The sequence below is a fragment of the Talpa europaea genome, assembly GCF_964194135.1.
Source record: "Talpa europaea genome assembly, chromosome: 14".
NCBI classification, from domain to species: Eukaryota; Metazoa; Chordata; class Mammalia; order Eulipotyphla; family Talpidae; genus Talpa; species Talpa europaea.
Genome location: NC_140082.1, coordinates 24112869 through 24136086, shown reverse-complemented (window position 1 = coordinate 24136086; position 23218 = coordinate 24112869). Strand labels below are relative to the sequence as shown.

The 23218-nt window shown below is 39.0% G+C and overlaps 1 protein-coding gene across 2 annotated transcripts in view; it reads right to left on the bottom strand.

The window, feature by feature from the left end:
- Positions 1 to 23218, bottom strand: part of NEBL (nebulette) — a gene marked incomplete at both ends in the record, with an annotated part of 303643 nt that overhangs the window by 176020 nt on the left and 104405 nt on the right. For both annotated transcript variants that reach the window (XM_084254157.1, XM_084254158.1), the window contains one exon: positions 18269 to 18353. In XM_084254157.1, coding sequence (XP_084110283.1) covers positions 18269 to 18353 — 85 coding nt within the window. The remainder of the gene's footprint in view (positions 1 to 18268; positions 18354 to 23218) is intronic.

Sequence of the window (23218 nt, the reverse complement as noted above, 5' to 3'; positions counted from 1 at the left end):
GGAATTGTTATACGTTTGGATGTCAGCCTGGGGTCCAGTTACCATCCTTGTCCTCGGTGAATCTCTAGCTCAGAACGGACTGGCCACCAGGTGGAGGAGTTGGGAAAGGTCAGGCAGAGGAGGCAAAGAGGACTGTGGCCACCGCAACAGATGTGTTAGTGTTCTGCTGTGAAGTACTAGTGGAGCATGGCCCACAGGAAGGCTACTCGCTCGAGGGGGTGGTTTAACTTTGTGCCCAGATGCTGCACTGGAGGGGTAGAGGGAGGGCGAGGGGTGTTAGTTTTACTTGCATCCCAAGGGAAAAGTGATTTTTCTTAGCCAAACAAAGTCCATCACCACCCCCACCTACACAGGGTTAAAAGAACGCTGACCTTCCACAACAGAAGTTTCTGAAGTAAGAGACATCATTCCAATGTAAACAAATAGGAGAAGACCATCATTTGCATAGGTGGGCATAAAATATCTATAGAAAAAAATCAAGTGGGTTTAGAAACTGCTTAGATCTAAACATTGAACATTTAGAGATGGAAAGGTTAAATATTGCAAAGAAGTACTGTGCATCTTTAATAAGTGCTTATTAAAGAAGAAAGGAGGAGACATTCTACGAGGGAGGTGACAGGAAAGGGATCAAAACAGGAGAGAAAAGAGCACAAGGGACTCTGGTGAAGGTTCACGGGTGAGCTGGTCGTGGGAATTTTATGGGCAATACACAATGATATATAAAAGATGTAAATAAAAAAATAAATTAGGGCCTCCCCTGGTGGCGCAGCAGTTGAGCGCTGGGTTGCGAGGCTGCCCGCAGCCTCTGCAGTGCCAGTTCGATCCCCGGCCACAAGCAAGGTCCCTCAAATAAATAAATAAATTATAAAAATAATAAAGAAGACACGTGAAACAAGAAAATCACATCCCAAAGGGGTTCCAGCTGAGCAAAGTCTCACATGGAGCAGAGGACAATAACACAGCTCCAGTCTTTCTGGATGCCCTGCTGTTTGGCAGACTGACAAAGATCTGGAAAGAAAGCTGATGTGAGGAAGAGAAATCAAATGCAAAGAAGAGGAGGAAGTCAGTGCTCAGACTGGCCACTTTGGGAGCTAAGGACAAAGGACAAGGGCAGGAAGTACAGGGAGACATGGTGAGGCAGCAAAGGAGGTTCTGCCAACAGTTCCAGGTGGGGAATTAGCTATAGGCTCAAGTTTCTACATTTCCCTTGGGAATCCAATAACTTCTAGAGACCCTACTCTTTCTCTACAGAGTAGCAGGTAAGATGTTAACAAGATGAGAGTTGTCAAGAAAAAACTAATCTAGAGTCAGAGCTGGTCACTGAAGCCCCACTGGGCTCACCAGCTGACACCATGCTGACATTGCCTGTCCACCACATCCCATGGGATGAAGGGGGACTTGAAGAGGAAGAGGCATCTAATCAGTGAATGGGTCATGCTGGGACCATGTAGCCCCTGGAACAGGAGAAGCTGCAAAGTGAAACACTGTCAAAGGATTCTTCTCAGTCCAAGACTTTTCTCAATTGTAAGGTGACATAATTTTGTGTCTACCAGAGTAAATGATTTGCAGGGTAATGTATGTCACCACCACAGATGCCGCAGGGAAATAAAAACCCAGGGATATAACATCATTATTAGTAAAGTCCAATTATCAATAATTAGGGGAGAACCAACTTAGCATTCCACAAGTAAACAAATTGTAGAATCTTTATTTTCCTTGGTAAGTCAACAGTGGTTTTCAAAACTAAGTCTTTTTTTTTTAATAGTCATGTTTTGCTTTCCAATAGAAAATAAGAACTGATTTCCTTGTTCTGTTAGGTAGCAATTTGATGTACTCATTCGCTACACCCACTACAACAAATGTAATCCAAACAGGTTCTCTATTTTTCTATAAAACTCTTTCTCACATATGATCTTAAAAACATGCAAGAAAAACAATTAAGCCAACTCCTTTTCTCCCTGGGTAGTAATCAAGGTGATTTGTGTTAGCTGGTTGGGTTTTTCTAAGTGTATTTCTTCTTTTCCTTTCTAGAGATAAAAAGTACCAGCTCGATGTAAATGCCAACTTCTAAAAAGATCTAGGTACTTTTTAGACAAGAGGAAAATATCCCTGATGCAGGAAAGGGAAGTTTCTATAAGTTGTTAAAAAACTGTCCTTTTAAAAGCTGATTTGCAGTAGACTTACAAACATGAGTCATAAAAACTTATTCACAAATAATTGTAGCAGAACTTTGTGCTCTATGTGGGGGGAAAAATGCCTTACAGAATTACAGATTACTGTGAAAGATAATCACCAGTATTTAGTCATTCAGCACTTAGTTACCACCTACTATATGAAAATCTACAGACTTCTTCTAAACTTTAAATTCTGTATCATGTCCAAGATTGGCTAGGTGATATATGTATTTTATGATATAAATGAATTTCTAAACCTAAATCTACAGAAAATTAAAGATTTAAAGTTCAACTAATCAGGTTTGTTTCCTCCATTAGCTAGTGTTTGCCCTCTAATTTAAAATGTCTGAGATTAAATCAACCATACTGAGTTTAGAAGCTTCACAAATATTTTTATGACATGGTCCTATTTTTCTAACTTAGCTCTAGTATCCAACTTTATCCAAAATTAACTCTCTTTTCAGAGCCACTACCTTGATCCAGCCTCCTAACTTCCTCAAACCAGCCTTTCTTAATTTCTCCAAGTTTTGCATTTCACAAAATCCTTATGATTCTTTGGCAACTTTTTCACTCCCCTGAGGACCTTGTCATCTCTTCTAGAGCTTCTCCCACCTCCAGAGCACAGACTTTCATGACAGGCCACCCACACCATCCAGCTGACATCTTTTGGATGGAAACAGATTAATGGATTGTGTTTATGCCGTCCTGTCTTGCTCCTGCTCAGCTGCCTCTCTGTCCCTTGCATTCCTGCTCACCACCACCTCCTCTGTCCCAAGTCACTCCTTTCATGCTGGTTTCCCAACCATTGTTGAAAGGGCCTTTTGTCATGGAGCCATGTCATAACATGCACATTTGAATGACTCTTTGAACTGGATTATTCTTCAAAGACAGAAACCACAGCTTTTCCTTCTGTGTCCCTTGTGGTATCTAATACATAGCTCTGAAACCAACTCCACTCAGTCGATGCTTATTGATTGGGAGATGACGTCATGAGCTTCTTGCATTGATTTGGTTGTATATAGCCCACTGTGGTGATAAAAGTTTCTCAGACAGGACCTTTCTCATTATAATAGTACTAAGGCTGTTGTCTACAAAGAGACAGTCATAAGAGAAATGTGCAAACACTGTAATATAGCTCAGCTTTTCATATCAACTAACCTTTGCTTCAATTATTTTGACATTTTAGATAAAAGAGATGGCATGGAAGAAATGGGTGGAAGGGGTAAATCTCAGATATCTGGGGAAAAAACACCTTCAGATCTTGTTTATGTTATGATTTACAAATAAGCCAAAAGTATCCCAAAGAATCTATAATTCAAAAAAATGTTGCATCATGTGTGCAAATTCTGGTTTTACTTTTATAGTTACAAACAACAAAATGCATTGTAACCTGAAATTTTCTTTCATGTGTGTATATAGATGTATATACTAACTCCATAATATTAAAAAATTTCCATTTCACCATTGGATCATTGATTTTTCAAGACTTTCTAGTCTTTTTTTGATGTAAATTGATTATTTACCTTCAGAATGAAATCGTACATATTTGATAGTAACAATATTGTCTGAAAAAGTTTTCCCTTTATAAAATCTCCTTTAAAATGCAGGCATCACACAACACTAATGATAAAGGACTGATCACAAAAATCTACAAAGATCTGATGAGACTCAACAAAAACAAAGAAAATAATCCAATCAAACAATAGTCAGAAGAGCTAAAAAGAAACCTCTGAAGAAGAAAAGCAAATGGCCAACAGGCATATGAAAAAATGTTCAACATCACTTGCAATCAGGGAAATGCAAATCAAAGCTACAATGAGATACCATCTCACACCAGTGAGAATGGCACATATTAAAAAAACTAGCAACAACAAATGTTGGCGAGGTTGTGGAGAAAAAGGAACTCTCCTGCACTGCTGGTGGGAGTGCAAACTGGTCCAACCACTATGGAGAGCTGTGTGGAGATTTCTTGAACTACTAAACATAGAGCTTCCATATGATCCAGCAATTCCACTCCTAGGTATTTACCCAAAGGACACAGAATAGTAATTCCAAAGGGCACCTGCACCCCTATGTTTATAGCAGCACTATTTACAATAGCTAAGCTTTGGAAACAACTCAAATGCCCAAAAATAGATGACTGGATCAAGAAGATGTGGTACATATACACCATGGAATATTACTCAGCATTCAAAAAAGATAAACACATGCAGTTTGCAGCAACATGGATGGCGCTGGAAGGGATCATGCTCAGCAAAATAAGTCAGAAAGAAAAAGAAAAATACCAGATGGTCTCACTCATAGCAGGAATCTAGAAAACCTAAATAAGAGACCAGGAAAAAGACTAATCAATACAAAGTAAAAATCAAAATCAACAAGCAACTATAAACCAGAGACACACTACAGTGTGGGGAGGGAGGGAAGGGGAAAGGAAGGACTAGAGTCAAAATAAGGGGGGGAGGTGCAATAGTATGGGGAGTATTACCAAAATGAAAATGCATACATTGTGCAAAGATGAAAAGAGATGTAAGAATTATATAAAATAAAATATTTAAATAAAAAAATAAAATAAAATAAAATGCAGGCATCACTAATGAACAAAGAAGGGCAAAATAAAAAGCCATTTAAACATTAGAAAAATTTTTATAAGAGCATCTGTTGAATCAAACACCTAAATATCTTAAACTTGAATTAATGCCTCACTTCTCTTAGCTATATTACCTTGACTTGGAACCTGAATAAAGGCATAAATTTTTAAGAAGCCATCACAGCAGCCCCGGGACTCCAAGTATCCCATCTTACAGACTTAGGTCGGTCATACAAACCCAGAAAACATGGACAAATGTCCACCTGGTAATACATCTAAGTTCTCCACAACCTTAAAGGAATTCAAGAATATGGAAAAGTCTTGATCAAACTCTGGCAGGGGTATGCCAGGAGAGCTCATTATCTGAAATAAAATTAGACCAGACTCTCAAGTATTAATATCCATAAGAATTACCTGTGTCATCTAGTAATAATACAGATTTCTGGGCATCCCTCTTATGGCTCCGGGGCCAGACACAGACAAGCATTTCCTACATGCTCACTGGGTACCGGTGATGCAGGAAATGACAACTTTGAGAAATACTGGCTGGTCTACAGGAAGTTCCTTACACTTCCTTTTCCTCTAAAACCTTTTCAATACTATCTCCTATTCAGGTCTTTGGGAATTACTGGGAAAAGGTTGGAGAATTAGGCAACAAGTCACTTAGTTAAGCAAAAGAAGAAAAATAAAGACATTCCAAACAAATTCTTAGCTTCTTACTAATATACAACTAATAAGGATGCTTTTCACTTCATACCCCCACAACCAAATGAACAGATAAATAACAGATTGAGGGGAAGAAGCTCAAATGTAGCAGATAACAGTTCCTGACTTGTGCATATGTGTGTAGATTAAACCAATAAATAATTGAAGCAGCATTATACAGAAATAATTTAAATACAAATACACACATATATATACACATATATCATACCATACATAAACCATATACAGAAACAAACATCTTAGCTCTTTGAGTACTCACCAGCACAAAGCCTAATACATAAAAGAAAAAAGACACACAATAAACATTTGTTAAAAGACCAAATAAATGTAGAACATTAAGTTACAGGAAATCCATCTAAGTCAGGAAAGAGATCCCAGATTGGTTAAATTAAACAAGTAAACCCCCTCTAAGCTGAGCTGAGAAACTAGTATTATTGTGAAAAAAGTAAATGGAATTCTAAATAAATGTTCAAATATCCTTCCAAATCATTATTTTATTTCTTTTTACATACTGACATAAAAGACATATATGTATATAACTGTATATAAATGCATTAAAGCCATCGTGTACATTCTTTCATTAATTCAACCTTTTTTCCCCTTTGTTTAGTTCACCATGAGTAAGCCCCCAGTAATACATACGCCTAGTATGTATTAACTCCTATTTTTCTCCCTATACACACAAGTAGTCCTAATCAGACCACTGCAAGTAGAGACAGATAGTCACACACATGCACACAAGGAGGGTTTTGCAATTTATACACATTTCTGCATCTGTGTTACTCACTGAACAATACCTATGGACATCCCTCCAATTCATGTATTACATTTCTATTTTATTCATTTTAATATCGATAGCTGCATAATTTTTAATGGTACAGATTATCATAACTTATTCTACTATTTCCCTTTTATGATGGGCTTTTACTCTGTTTTTATGCTACTACAAACAATTCTATCCTAGAGGTCCTTATACACATCCCTTAAATGCAGATGATTTTGTTACTATGGGAGAGATTCCCAGCAGTAGGACTGCTGGCTCAAACAAAGTATGTATTTTTAAGTTTTAACAGTTGTTGCTAGGTTGTTCTTTTTTTTTAAGGCAGTAACATTTCACATTTCCAAAACAGTTATTATACCATTAGAGATAAAATTGTGCATAAGAAGCAGGAACTCCACAGCCTTTCTATGATAATTGTGTCTCTTCTAGACTTTTAGGTCTGGTCAGTTCCTCCCTTTTTTTCCCACTGGTTAACTGGCCACGCCCCCGACAGCTTGGGACTCTGATGGTCTTAAGTGACCAAGAATTCCCTGCAATTATATTCTAAAGTTACCTTATTTTTTGCTGTTATACATTTTTCAAAAGAGACGTTCAATAGTTTCCATAAAATTTCCAAAGTTCATGACCCAAAAATGGTTAGGAGTCACTACTTTAGAGTCCAGAGATTAATAAGAGAATTGGAATATTGTTCATGACATGATTTCATTCTCCCAATGATAATTCCCCCCAATAGTGGATTTTATTGGAGAAGCTTTCTTGTGTCCATGAAGTTACAAAAACTTTTTTTCATAATTATCTACTCTAAAGCAGCACTTACAAGTGGGATTGAAATTTTAAAGTCTCTTATTGATCATACCTGTTGCTTTAGTGACATAGTGAGATGTTATTGCAATGAGACAGTTAAGTGTAGAGATTAGCCTGTAAGTTTGTTTCAGGTGAGAACTAGTATATTATTCTGCTCCTACTTTATCCAAGAAAAGACTTTCTGCTTTTCCCTCCATGCTACTGTTTTGCTTTTCTCTATCTGCTCTGGGGCAGTGGCGGGGCGAGGGATTAGGGTAAAAATAAGGGGGTGGGAATTGTATGAGGAATATAACCAAGATGAAAATGCATACATTGTGCAAAAATTAAAAATTATGTAAAAAATATATAAAATAAAAAACATTAAGAAAACAAACAGGGAAAGTGAAAAGTGATCTTTGCCAAGACCAAAATCAGCTCCAAGAAAATATTCATATAGCACATAAGACTCCAGCTGAAAAGAGCAGATGAAAACTTTTTGATCTACATGATTTTAAGAATGACAAGCTCTAAAGAAAAGTTAACACAAAGGTGTATCCCTATGTTCATGGCAGCAATATTTACAATAGCCAAGTCATGGAAACAACCTAAGTGCCCAATGACAGAGGAGTGGATGTAAAAGACGTGGTGTAGACAAAATGGAATACTACTCAGCTATAAAAAAAAATGAGCTCCTGCCATTTGCACCAACATGATTGGAACTAGAGGGGATCATGCTGAGTGAAATAAGCCAGAAAGACCGGACGCTTCATTCATATGTGTAATAAAGAGAAAAATATAAAGAGCATAATGGACTAGAGTGGAGTACCCTGGTGGTGGGTGTGGCACAGTAACAAACTTCTGAAGAGGTATGAATCTACAACTCTAAATTATTGGTTTTGTAAACCAATGTTGCCTCAATCAAAAAAAAATTAGAATTAAGAAGAGAAAGATTTTAACAAGTCAAAATCATAGTAATAATACATGTCTAAGAAGGACCTAGTTTTCTTTATAGAAGGACCTAGTTTTATTTATAATTTATGTTCTTGTGAAACAGAAGAGAACTTGGCTTAATAAAAAGACAACTTGCAAATTTCATATTGCAATTTGTAATTGAGAAATAGGATTAGACATGTGGTTTTTAAGTTGAAATCTCACTGTGTACAGTTTTGGGGAACATCTAAGAGAAGTTTAAATTCACTGTATTTTAAAAATGAACTTATTGAAGTTATGGAGCATTTAAGCAATAAAAGAAAGAATATATTCCCTAAGAGCAGAAACATAGTAAGATTTAATTTTAATGAGCTATAAACATTACAGCTAATGTAGAGATAAAGAAAAAAATCCACATAAGGACTCTAAGATTGTTTAATTAAAAAGAAGAGCATAACTTCCCTAGTTTCACTTTAGTTTAAGAAATTGAAATTTGGTATATTTAGTTTTTTGGTGTCTGAAAGTACTGCGTGCTTAGGAAGTTAAATTTGTAACTGAAGATGCTTGTTAGATTTCCCTTAGAAGATATTTGCAGATTATAGATTCCATGGAAATACAAACAATTCCACTTAAATAGAAACTCAGAGTGTCAGTCAAAGGGGGCCCAGAAGTTCCCTACTAGTTAGAATCAAATTTGTGTTACCCTAACTTCTGATGTACCATCATCTGACCCTTTACTTCTCAAAAAATCAAGAGAGACAAGAAGGGCTATAGGGAGGAGGAGATTCTAATCATTCTTTTCAAACATTTTGTAACGAAAACCACTCCATTAAGAAAGTACAGGCAATATTTCAAGAAGTCCAAGTAGAGATCTCATTTCAGAATGCAAGGCAATGATTGTTCCAAGTAGAAGCTTTTTAAAGAATGAGATCAACAGTCATCTTTCTGCACAGAACTTCTTCAACCAGGTTCCCTCTTTACATGGCCCCTATAGAACTCCAGTCCTTCTGAAGTCAATGGAAGCTATAAGCAAAAGTTCTGAGATAACAAAAATGATAATAAGGCTAGATCACTTGCAGGACAAGAAATTACAGGTATTTTATTGAAAGCTGAAACATCCAGTACATTAATGAAGCCTATAGTGTGCTACTGGGTACTCTAGGCATTCTCCCCAAAAGCCTTGTATGATTCCAATATTGTACTGTAAATCTGGCTTTATTGCCTGATTCCATCATAATGCAGTGATTTCAAAGCAGTGCTCTTCAAAACATACATTTCTAGGAAGTTAATTAAGAATAATAGAAATATTCCTTCCCCTCCTGAACTTACTAATTTAGTGAAATGGGACTGCTTTCAGTTAATTTCTCTTAGAGGAAGTGCAGAGAATTACTAGAATGAGCAATACTATGTTTCATCTCCTTGAATGACTGCTTTGGTCCACTGAATCAACTCCAGGCTATGGACTTAAGCAAAAGAAATTGCTTCTAGAGAAGAAAAAAAGAGGTAACAAATAAACATTAATACTGAGAGAAAAGAGCAGTGTTTAAAATGCAAAAACTACCACTTAATCAAAGCCTTTCAAGAAAACATTTAAAAATAAAAAAGAGGGGCCTCCTTGGTGGCCTAGGGGATAAGTCGCAGCCTAACACTGGTATGGCCTGCGTTCAATCCCCAGCTAAGGAGCTAACCCACATATGACACAGCAGACCTCTCCTGTCCCACCCACTGCTCCCCTTAGCAGTGTAAATCAGAAAGCTGCCTGTTCTGCTCCCCACTCTGACTGGTGGATCCTCTCACCCCTCCATGCCTCTGGTTTACAACCCAGTTCTTTTGCACAAAAATAAATAAAATCTTTAAATTATAAATAAAAATAAGAAAGCATAAAGGAAGCGAACTAAAATAATTAAGACATTTCCTATAAATTTGCCAATATATGGAGTTATTCTAGTCACTTCTACATAGAAAACTTTAAAAATAGGAGTTAAGATGAGAGTAGTTGCTGTCAATGAATGTATATTATGACTGTAGCTACTTCTATCCTGTTTTCAAACATGTTTAGTACAAAATTAGACATATCTTTAAATGTGAAACTGTTTTACCCAAATTTCTGACCTATGCGGTCCCCTAATTGTCACCACCACCACCCCCCCCCCAGCTAATATCTGAGACTAAACTAGAGAATGGACAAGGGAAATGGAAGTTCGGATTATCATTATTTTGGCAGGGAAAAAATGCATAGTGGTCCCTTTGATTGCTAGCTTTTTGTAATTTTATTTTAACACAAAACTTACTATATAATAATTTTAATAACAGAAGATGATGAATGTGGCATAAGTAGCAGACTCAACTGTCTTTGAGTGGTAGAGTATATGTGTTCTATTGTCTAATTTTTAAATTAAGTTAGCATGATGCTTTTCTGATATTATGAAAGATTTTATCTACTGAATCAACTCCATTTACTAAGTGACAAAAATAATACTTTTCTATTCACCATATTTAAATGTTAAATAATATTTAATTTCATATTTTTTAATTTTTTATTAATTTTTTTGTTTTGATTTTTGTTGTTTTAAATTCCCTCCATCAAGCCACCCATGCCCATAGCCCCACTGCTTCCCACCCTTACCCCACCACCGTATTGCCTTTTTCCTCTGGTAACCATTATCTTCTTTTTGCCAAATTTCAAATTTTTATTTCTTCCATTGCTTGCATGTAATTGTTTTGGAGATATTTATATTCTGCAGATGAGTGAAATCATCCAAAATCTGTCTTTACTTTTTGACTGATTTCATTCAAAATAATCACTCGACTTTATTGCTAAATTGAAATGTTAATGCAGGACATTTTTATACTAAATCAAGATCATCAAACTGGAAGGAATTTTAAGGAACATTTAGTACAACCCATCATTTCATGCCTTGGAGAGGTCAGTGGTACCCAAAATCACACTGAGTGGCAGGCACAGGACCGGAACCCAGATCTACTGGTGTCTGGTCTAGCACTATATTTTACCAATTAAAACCAAATTCCTACAACTGAGTTGATGTTCACAGGTTCCTATCACACTGAAACAAGAACTAAATTTAGTCCCATCCATTAAACTGAACCCTTTGATGATTTAAACAATTTAGGTAAATCAGATTTCTTCCTGCTTCCAAGCTCCCCTCCAAGATGGTGTCTACATGGGTGTGAGCTGGCAAGGCTTCAGTGATCTCACAGTGCGGGAAGAGGATGTTTTAGAGCCATGTTCATATGTCCTTCTTCTCTCTTCTCTCATTCCTATGGCCTAGTGGCATTTCCTTGTCCTCTCAGTCACTGAGTCCTCTGCTAGTGTCCTCTGCCAAGACTGACTGGGCTCATGGTATAGTCTCCCCTCAGCTCAGAAAGTGCCCATGGTGTTGCCAGCTGACTCTGCCCCTCCCTACTTCTCACTGAGGTCTTCCCAGGACTCCCTGCCTATGCAATCCCCACCTGGCTACAAGGACACATTATTCCTCCACTGGAAACGCGCCAGCTAGCTCCCCACCAGACACCCTCTGCCTTCCTCTATAAGGCGCACTGAAACATCCCTCACGTTCCATGCCTCCTGGGAAACCAAGATACTGGTACTGCCCACCAGGCTGTGGTGGCCCCAGGTTCACTGTTGCAGGAGGAGGGAGCTGGGGGTGTGTCTCAAGGATGATTACTCTGCTTCTCACTTCTCCTCTATCCCTCAACAGCATGCCTCGCCATCTTCACACTCTGAAACTTCAGCCAGCAGAGAGGAAGATCGTTTCAGCCAATGATTTATCTTCCTTCTTCTTACAATCTCCCATGGCCAAAAGTGGGCAATGAGCATTCCCCTTCACAGGAGACTATAGTCCCTCCTTCCCAATGTGGAGTTCACTTATTTTTCTTTGGAGCCCTAAGTGTGAGGAGAGATGATAGAACATGATTTGTGGAAGAGAAAGATGATGAGGAGAGGGGTTTGGGGTTGGATGAAATGGGTGAAAAGGCCCAAGAAGTACATATTTTCAGTCATAAAATAAGTAAGTCATGGGGATACAGCATACACAGAGCATGGGATCCACCGGCAAATTTGAAAAATTGCTATGACTAGGTGGAGATAGACTTATTGTGGTGATCATTTTGCCCTGTATACAATGTCAATTCATTATGGTACACACCTGACACTAATAAAATATATGTACATCAATTATACGTCAATAAAAAAGGAAAGAGAAAAAACACGTTGATTTAATATTTATAAAATAGTCTCCTCTTCACCATTGTTACATTCATAACCTCAGAGCCACAAAACTGATAGCCCGTGTGTTCAAATGCCTAATTCGTGGATTAGCAAATCTCATTCTGCCCACAGAATAAGCAACAAATAGCCTGTGAAGAAGATACAACTTCTACACAGTCCTATCATGAGCCCCAGGAATGATGGGAAGGAAGCTGGGATGAGCCAGGAGGGCACTGAGACCACTACTTTGGAAGCTTGAGAACAGATGGAAAGAATATCTATCATTTCAGGAGGGTGAGGAGCAGACCAGGCCGTGATGAAAGGGTCTGGCATGACACAGCAAATCAAAACATGTTGGTTATTTTGCTGTCTGTCACTACTGACATTTGTGTCTCTTGCATCATTTATCCAGAAGTAAAACAGAAAAACAGTCTGACTAAGGGGAAGTTGGTGGGGGAGGTTAGAGTTAACATCTGCACAGCATGCTACATTCCCTGAAAGAAATGTGCCACATCAAGTGAATTAATATTTCTCCTTTGAAGTCCTTATTCACATTCATCCCTTCCTATATGTGAAACATAATCTCTCATCATTTTCACTGCCTCAAAAATCTCTAAAAGAAATACGCTGAAGCTCTCCCTGTGAACTTTTACCTTCACATATGTGAGAAAGCGCTTATTGTAGAAAATAAGAAGCGTCACCATAAGATCAGAATACAGCATCAAATGGGGGAAAATCAAAAGATGGGAACTATCAGTCTGCCAAAATGAGGTTCAAAGAAAATGGAAAATTAAAAGGCAAGTATGAAAGGGTCCTTGTCTAAGATGGGTGGAATACAACAATTACCAAGAAAAACTAACCGGAAGGACAGTCTTCCTGTTTAGAAGTCTAAGGTTGTTGGATAAGATAAGGGGCAGTAAAAGGACCCAGCAAAGTGCAAAGAAGAGTCAGCTAAGACCAACCAGGAAATGGGGGAGGGGACTAGAGATGCATTTGGGAATGGGACCCCCAGCTGAGCAGGATGCATTCACTACTCTGACACCCCATCATATGTCTGTCTGCTGAAAAGTACTCAGGCCTCTGCTGCCTGAAAATGTTTGCAGACATAACTGAAAGACACACAACACCTTCAGCAGCTCTGTCACAGCTGCAATTTAACCACCTTTTGCTAATTTTTTATTACTCTCCCCACTAGACTAGAAATTCCTTTATCTGGTTTTACTCACAACAGCATCCCTGGCATCTAGTACCAGCATGATGGGTGCTCAGTGACAAATGAAATTTAGGTCGAATTTGTGGTTGGGTGAAAGGGGATTTGAAACAGGCAAAGGATGTTATCTAAATAGCTCTTGGATCATTTCAACAATTACTAAAGTTTCCTAGTTGAGCATTTGCTGCTCTGAAGGGAGTCAGTCTTCAATGGCACCCTGTTAAAATGTAACTGCCATCTGAGAGGTATCCTGCTTTGGGTAATTATTTAACACCTGACTGTATGGTTGGATGACAGATAAGTGAAAGAAAAACCCTCCAGAAATGGAATGGTCAATGAGGGGCTACAGAAAGGTGCCAGGGGCAAGCCAGAGAAAGCTGGAGCGCCAGGACACTACCTTGTAGAGCGCACAGAGGATATTAAACATGTGCCTTCATTCCTCCCACAAAGACGTTTAACTGTTATGTTCCCCATAAAAATCCATGTTACCTTCTTCCCCTTACTGCTGTCCTATATTGTAGTCTCTACGAGCTATGTTCTTTATGCCTCCACAGAAACATAGAAGATTTTTTATTGTATTTTTTATTGAGGTTAACATCGGTTTACAACACTGAATACAATTTGAGGGTCTAAGTTGATGCCTCTCCAGATGTGAACATGGAAGATTTTTTAAGAGTCAACACAGATGATACAATGAAAACTCAAAGGTTCCAGAATGATCTATATTCTATCCATAATCATTTGCAATCTTTCATCTTATCAGCAGTCATAAATTACACATGCTCCATTTAAAAACACAGTGAACCCAAAGTATCTGTTATTTTCAACATGATTGCAAACAGCTAAGTCAGCCATGTAAACAACTAAGCATGAAAGCAGCTAATGTTTTGTGTTCATATTGAGCAGCACCATTCAGAACTCAGCCCTGCAGAGGCTGAGCATTTCCTTAGACATCCATCCAAGGTCCTGGGATTAAGGTGAGGAGAAGCAGGGGAACATGGAGAGATTTGGAGTTTCCCTGTCCCCACCTTTGCTTCAGCCATAACAGTTCCACTTTACTCTTTTTGCAGTGGTAGGTCTCCCTCAAAATTACATTTGAAGAATCATTTGCATGATTTATGAAGTCTGCAGACCCCTGGTCCAGAGAACTCAAAATATCTGTAGCTTTATTTCCAATAAGAGAGTGTTATGCAATCTGAAAAGGCAAATGCTCTGTACAACATAATGTTAAAATACTAAGTTAACTTCTCTCTCAAAAGGACTTTTCATTTCACTTACATTTTTTGAGTATAGGGATTCCCCAACTGACAAAGAGTTTGTGTTCCAGAAGTTTTATTTGTAAGTCAGGGATTTGGAAATCAAGGCTCATGTTCCTACTAAAAAATGATAATATGCTTGTCTAAAGGCAAGCACAGAAGTCCCAATGCTCCTCAGGTAAAGTATAACGTTACTAATACCACTGGAAATAAAATTTTACTTCTTCTCTTTGTTGTATGGCTACTGTGGACCAGTGGGAACACTTAGCCAACCATTACATTATTTCTTTGAAGCAGTTCATCCTCTGTTATATGATGGAAAGGGGGGTGGTGATGATGGAAGAGCTTCCCACCTGCATCCCTCTCGACTACTAGAGAGCAGCCGGCCAGGTGTGGCTGACTAACAGGCTCCAAGGTCATTCTCTGCAAGCAGGGAGTTGCCTGTAAGCTGCTGCCTTTCACCAGTTCCAAAAAGCTAACTCATGGTTTCCTTGTTTATTCTATGGTATTTCATATCATTTTATTAGGACAATCTGGCACCTTATAAAGAGCCCCAAAAGTGCCTGAGAGGATCTAACACTTAGGCCAAAAAAAAAAAAAAAAATTCTGGCAGTGCTTATAACACAAAAAAAAAAAAAGAGGGGGAGGGGGTAAGGAAAAAATAACAATATTTAACTATAAATTTTCTAGGTTCGAAATTCTCCCTTGATGTTGGCTCATTTGGTAAGTTAATGAGTTGAAAGAAAAGAATTAGTTGAACCCAACAATTCTAAAAGATTTCAGAAATTCAAAACTTTGGAGTTAGGACCAGACTTGACTTATTAAGGATCATTACAAACTTTAAAATAAATGTATAAGACATTAAGTCAATTTTCCACCAAAATTGTTGGTCTACTCAGAATACTCGACACCAAAACTCTAAGGAAATTCTCCATACAGAATCAAATCATTTAATATGCTAAAACTCAGTCAATTGCTATTAATGAATTCTACTATTAGGATAGATATCATTCCATGCCTTTGCAAAAATAAAAACGCTTTTAAACAGAATTGGTTTCACCTCTCATCCAGGAAAATAATAATAATAATTATGATGACTTCTTCCTACCTTTGACTTTTGCATTTTATGCAAAATTCTACCTTTACACATACTGTGTTATCACCTTGTATTTTGATTATGATCTCTTTTTCTGGGTACTTTGTAAGGAAAATGACTAAGGTACTGATAAAGGGTATGGACAGTGGGAATGCACAGATCTAGATTCTAGTCCAAGTTGAACTCCTTAGCTGAATTTGCAAGGGCACATTAATTAAATTCTATAACCATTGAGAGCTTTATATAAACAGAGATAACAAATACCACTCTCACAAAGCTGTTTGAGATTAAATGAAACAACACATGTAAAATTATGTGTCTGGAAGATAGATTAAAGATGATGATGATGTTTTTACATCCCCAACATCATTACACAGTTCATAGTCAATTCATATTTCTTGAATTGAATTTTTCCCCTTCTTTGTCTGCCTGATAAAGTCTTACATTTTCTTTCTAGAAGTAATGGCATTTGAAAAATATTTTTTAAAATCTGATACCTTTACCCAGGTACATTTCTAGAAGAAGGCCCAACAACAAATGCTTATCCCCAGGCCTAGCTGACAGACACTATAACCACTCACTGAACCCAACAGCAGTGATGTGTCTTCCAAAGGAAGGGGACACATATTTAGGTCAGATCATTTCTCAGCGTTCAAGGCTCCACTCAAGTCTCCCCAGCACAAAGCACTAACAGGTCCAGCCCACACTTACCCCTCCCTGTCTCAAACCTTATTGTAAATTAAACGTGGATGCTCCAGGGGTGCGCGTTAGTCCAGTTTCCTCAGACACCCTGTGAGCTCTGTGAAGGGAGGATTAACTCATTATAAATTCTCTTGCACAGAACAAGGACATGTAATAGGCAGGAAACAAATATTTGATTGCTTGATTTAGTTCTGTTTTCCAATGTGCTTGAAGTACTTCTCCAGAATTATCTAATTAATCCTAACTGGATGGAGAGAAAGGCATATTGGATCTGCACGGACTGGAGCCAAGTCCTGGCACCCTCCTCAGTGTGAATGAGCAAGGGTGTTCTTGTCTGCTCTGCAACAGTGCCTCTCTTTGGCCAGCACTCAATTTCTTGAACTAATGGCTCAGCACACAAAAATTAGCATTTTTACATAAACCAAATGGCAACCAGGTCTTCGTGGCATTGTTAGCCAACAGTAAACTCTACTTTGAGTTCTATGTCCTCTAATTAAATGCACTGAGAATTGGTCCCCAGTCCAGAAAGAGAGTGGAGGGCAGCACAATCTCCCCTGATCAGATGAACCTGCACAAGAATAATCAGAACTGGTGCAACTGAGAGCCGACTACTCTCATTAAGAATAACTAGCTACGCAGTGTATTTTGTCAGTCTGCTTATTCTGTTCCCCACTCTGTCTCCGGTGAATCCTCTCACCCTCCCGCACATCTGGCCTGTGCCCCAGTTCTTGTATAAATAAATAAATCTTTAAAAAAAAAAAAAAAGAATAGCTACGGAAGGACATTTTCCAAAGAGTAGTAACTACACCCCTCTTTTGCACTTCTTTTTTTCATATCAAGGATTTTCAGGGATAATAACAACAACAATGATCTCACAGTCATATGATATTTTTTAACTTTTCAAAATGCTTTCACACCTAAGTATTTAGTTGATATTCCCCACCATACTCAAGAGAGGGAGACAAGACTGTCTCATATTACATATGCACAAAGAATCAGAATGGTTGGTGCAAGGTCACAATCATGAACAGCAGAAGGGGGTCCATTACCCATCTTCCCTGCACCCCTATTTGATACTGTTTTACTATACTCTTGACCAAAGGACTGCAAAGTAGTTGTTCAGCATCTTCCTGCAGGGTGGCAGGCAAGATAACTTCTGAAAGAGAGTGTCTCATATTTCTTAAAAAGAGACTGGGTGTCCCTGCAGAAAACACTGCCATTCAAATCAGCAGTCTTAACCAGTGTGTTTCGCCATATTGAAGGCAAGTTCCCATCCAAAATGGTTGACTAGGAGCCAACTGTGGTGTTCTAATCTTTGTTCATGCTGTCAGTGTGACATATGAAAGAAATATGAATAAAGTGACAGGATGAAAACAAAGCTAGGGGCTGGTGTGAGATACACAGACAGGGTGTTAGCCCCACACGCACCGCAACTGGGTCAAGTTAACACCTCTTTTTTCCCCTACATATGCGGTGTGGAAAAGCTATTTATAAAATGTTTTTAAATATTTAGGACCAAATAAATCAATATTGTGGGGAAACACTTACTCTGACCAGAACTCATTTACTTGCCCTAGTCCCATGTGAATAACAGAACCGAGAACATCAGGACAATCCAAGACCAGTAATAAAAAAGATGTTCTTACTTTGCCCAGCATGCCCACCCAGGCCTGTTTCCAGCATCCAGGATGGTCAGTGACCTGACAGCCACAGTACAATAACAAAAGCATAGAAAAGCAGCCTTGGGTGTAATATTTAATACAAATGTGACAAAATTAGACTGTCTAGAAATTACCTGACTCTGCAATTCACTTTGCTGCTTCAGGCGAAGATTTTCAGGTGTGTCTGCCACGGTAGTGAAGGACTGCTTTGGGTAGTGTCTGCGGAGAAGCATTTTAAAAGAACATAATTAAAAGATTATGTTACAAAATAATGCTTTCACCTCAACTGTTTTATCCTTCCCTTCCAACATAATGGAAAGAGATGGCTCCTGGATTGCCTCAGGTCATCTCTCTGCCATTAGCGGATCCCAATCCCTTCTCCATTCTCATGATCCTGCTAACTTGGTTATCCCACGTCTCCCAAAACTTCAGCCTCAGTTTCTCCATAAGCTACTTTCCATCAACATCCAAGCATGTTCATGGCTCCCATGACTTTTATATACTCCCCTCCACCCATAATATTTAGCATACAGAACTAAACTCTAATTTCTCCTGCGGGCAAACTTCCATTAAGAGGCCTAAATGTATTGCTTATCTCTTCTCCTACCCTCTCCTTAATTCTATGCAATCTGGCTTCTGGTTCCTGTTTCTAGAAGTTTCTCTGGTCAAAGTTATAATGACTTCCCATGGATACATCCAAGAGATATCTTTTGATCTTCATCTTCCTTGGTCTCCCTTCTCTGGGAATGACTTCTATCTTGGTTTCCATGTCACCACACACATCTGTGTGTTCCTCTCTCTTTTCTCATCCCTCTTCAGGGTTCTACATGGGTTTCTTCTCTTCTCAGTCTATACTATCACTGAGTGATCTCTTTCATTCTCACAGTTTGGGGTACCATTTATATGCATGTGATAACTACTAAATCTCTATGATAGCCATATTTCTCTCCTGAATTTCAGATCCAGTGGCCCTCCCACTTGTGTATATCCCACACCTATTACAAATGGACCTTTCTGAAACTCAACTATCCATCATCCTAACTCCACCCCCATGACAAGTTTCTCCTCCCATATCCACTCTGTCATTTATTAGTGCCCAGTTGGCCAAACCAAAAACCTGGGCGCAACCTTGACTCCTCCGACATCCAATCAATCAATCAATCAGCAAATCTATAAACTCTATCCCCCAAATATACCTCACTTCTATTGACATTCCTCCATCTCCACTGCATTTTTTTTTTCATTATAGGCCCCATTAACCATTTAGGTAACTACAGCTCTTGCAAGTTTTGCCCTCTAATTGCAATTACTAAAGTAAAAGTTCGAAAATGCCAATCTGATCAGCCCGTCCTCTGAGGAAAGCCTCTCAGTGGTTTCTCCTCCTGGCCCCCATAACCCCCAGAATCTGCAGCCTTCTCTCTCACACTCCCTGTCATGGCCATCAGGAATCCTTCTCTGGCTAACTCCTCTTTATCTGTTAAGTCTCACCTTGGATGTCAGTTTCTCTGGGAAGCCTTCCTGGTCTCTCAAAATTGTCCTGGAATGCATTTTACTTTCCATTAAAATTCTTATAGTCACTTCTATGTGCCTGCTGACATGTTTTGTCTCACAGTACAAGGAAAGTTCTATGGCAACAAGAGGAGACTGTTTTTTCCCTTGTCAGGGCACATTCAGCACCTACCAGTGTCTGGTTCACAGCATGACTTGGACAATATTCAGAAATATTTGTGAAAAGTTAAAAAGGAAGGGGAGCAGAAAAAGGTGAGGGGACAACAACCAGCCATGTGACCACAGCACATGATGAGGCTTTACCAGGTATGATCACATACACTCCCATGCAAGCACACCGACCACCCTGGTAGGGAAGTGAAGGCATCTACTCCTACGTGGGTGAGGACATAAGGCAGGATTGATGCTGCCTCCTTCTCACATCCAGCTGGCACTTGCTGTAAGCTGAGGCGCTCAAAGTTGTCCCCCAGAGGTCCCCCTCCCCAATTCCTTCTCCCTAGCCCATTTCCTTCATGATGTTCATTTTGTGTATCTTCTGTGCATTCTCAAAACTCCTCTATAGCTCACTGTTTCAAATGTAATTTTCCTGCCTTCTTAGAGGTTATACAAGACTAATTTAAATTTAAAACTTTTTCATGATACCATAGGGTCATCTTAGTAGATTTTATCAGATAATGACACAAAGCAGCAGTGCTCTCAAATCTAACAAAGGTTAGGATGGCCTAATTCACCTGAGATCATTGAGCATTTATAACTGCTGTACTGTACAGAGGTCATTTCTCTTGTGTAGCATTCGACCTTGTACCATCTTCTTCACTCCTGGTTTCCTTCTTCTAACCCAGACTAGGAAACTAGATAGTTGTTTGCTTAAACCACCAGTGAAACTGAGAGTTACTGTTTGAAGCAAGAGACAAGGTCTCTCCCTCACTTTGTGTCAGGCACATACTTTGGGGTGTTACTTCTGAACTATGCTCCCCCTAAACAGGTGAAGCTAGACATACAACTTCAGTTCAGAGTTAGCACAACAAAAGAGCAAAGACTGGGGGAGAAACTGCCTGACTGTGAAAATAGTGTGAAATAGTCTCCTGAGTTGGAACTATAAGACTCAGAAGAAGTAAATGTAATTACAGAGATGGTGGCACACACATTATATTAAAAAGAATCATTACAATATCTGGAAAAATCTAATTAATTTTGCCAAACTTGACAAATCTGAAAATCCTGAATTTCTCAACATCAGGTCCAGGTAGTTATATCTGTTTCAACTAATCCAAGAATAATCTGCTCTGGAGTCATAGTCTCAACGCCTAATCACCTTCCACCCCGCCCACAAAGAGAAATAAGAAAATAAAACAGACACAGAAATAAGCTGAGGAATCATGGTCCCTCATAGGGTCATATGTCCAAAGAAGCAAAGCATTCTAAAACTAATGGATGATACGTACAGTTAAATCTATATACAGTTAAATCTATATATGAATGTTCTTAGGCATTAAACTTGCATAAATACATATGCATGTGTGTGTGTATATATATATAAATAGAGAGAGAGAGAGGTGTACATAAAATAGGACAAGGGGAAATAAAACTGGCGTATCCACCAACATGGTGAGAGATTTCAACATACATCTACCCATCTCCTATTTTACTTCTAGGTCAATCAAGCAGACACAAAATGAGTACATCTCTGAAATATGGAATCTGTAACAATAACACTGGTAGTGTCTCCACATCTCCACACAGGAGTGGTGTTAAACCTATTGACAACCAGCACACCATGGGGCTCACCAGTCTAAAAGGGAGTCAGCCAGACTTACTAGGTCATACCAACACCACCAGCCTGCCTGCAAGGGCAACCACAAACAGGATGCCAATGAGAGCCACTTGTAAAGAGAGCAGAATAATAAAGTTCTCGCTGTTGTGACACTTTACACACAGGCTCCTTCCCCATCTGATAGAGTTTCCCTACGGATGCCTGTATTTGAGCCCAGACATAGTGAGAAAAGGTAATGAAAAAGTGAAAAGAAATGAAAGAGTGAAAGGCTGTAACCCAGACTGGAATCAACCATCATGTGCTCAATGTGACAAGTGCTAACACTACAAAACCTTCAGGAAGGAAAAGCACTCAGCGAGAGGGGCCCAAGGAGCCTCATGTTCTGCACAGAGAGGTGTCTCACGGCAAAGAGAGCAACATGAGCAAAAGCAGCAAGAGGACACATAAGCCAGGCTCAGCTAGGAAGACGGGACCAAACCCCACCTACTCACACCTGCCTGGGAACGGCTGAGACAGAGCCACTTCAGGCAAAAATATGAACTGGTGCGGTTACATGTAGGTTGCACTGTGTTCCCGCCGCAAAACTAAAATGTTAACAGATTTGTTTAAGGAGTATCTCCTCCAGTGCCTAGAAAATCTGAACTGAAGCCAGCTCCAAGCTGCTGTAGCAAGAATGGGAAACAGCCGTGCACTTTCCTTTGTAAATGCTCTTGCTGCCTAATAACAAATAAGGGAATTTCTGCTACCATTTTCTTTCCCAACTGGAGCCTAAGTCTCAAGCAGCCTGAAAACTTAAAAAAAGCAGTAGAGTTTCTCTACTTGGCTTTTCAAGGACAAAGAATGTTTGTACTCAGAGTCCTAATCTTCATTTATATTTCAAGAATGTCTTAAAACTTACATTCATTGTGTTGGAAAGATGTTGTTAAAGACCATAAAGGAAAACAGCACATCATCTGAGAGAACTAGAAAACTTGGCACTATTTTTCCCTGTTCTAGATAATTTCTTAATTATTATTAATTTGCAAAAATAGTCCTACTTTGGTTATCTTTTCTATATGGAAAAGTATATAAGTTAAGAAATTCTCTAATCAGGGGCCTCCCCAGTGGCGCAGCGGTTGAGCGCTGGGTTGCGGGGCTGCCCACAGCCTCTGCAGCGCAGGTTCCATCCCCAGCCCCTCGCTGCTCCCCAGCCACCGGAGGAGGGTCCCACATGGCGCACAGACCTCTCCTGCCACCCGCTGCTCCCCTCAGCAGTGTACTTCGGTCCTTCTGCCTGCTCTGCTCCCCGCTCTGGCTCTGGTGAATTCTCTCACCCTCCCGTGCTTCTGACTGTACCCAGTGCATGTATAAATAAAAATAAATAAATCTTTAAAAAAAAAAAAGTTAAAAAAAAATTCTCTAATCAAATTTTCCACGAGTCAGATAATTACATGAGCAAATCAAAAGTTCTACATTATTTCCACTGATATTCCAGTTTGAGCACTCCCTGGAAATCACCACTAATGTGTAGAGGCATGTAAGAGAGTCTCTTTTACATGTTGGGGTCAATCTGAGCATTTTCTACCTAACAGAACCCCTGAAGAAAAATTTGTCCATGCACCATTAACACTATTCATCTCAGCCAAAGACACATACTCTATGCCTAACTTTTTTCCAAGATCTTCGGGCCTAACATGTTTCTTTCACTATCTTGTTATGTCAGTGCTGTGATGTCTATTCATGAATTTCCCTCCACAGCTATCTCCATTCTTAATTCTACCACTAATCTTCCCTGTAGCACCTCCATAAACAACTCACATAT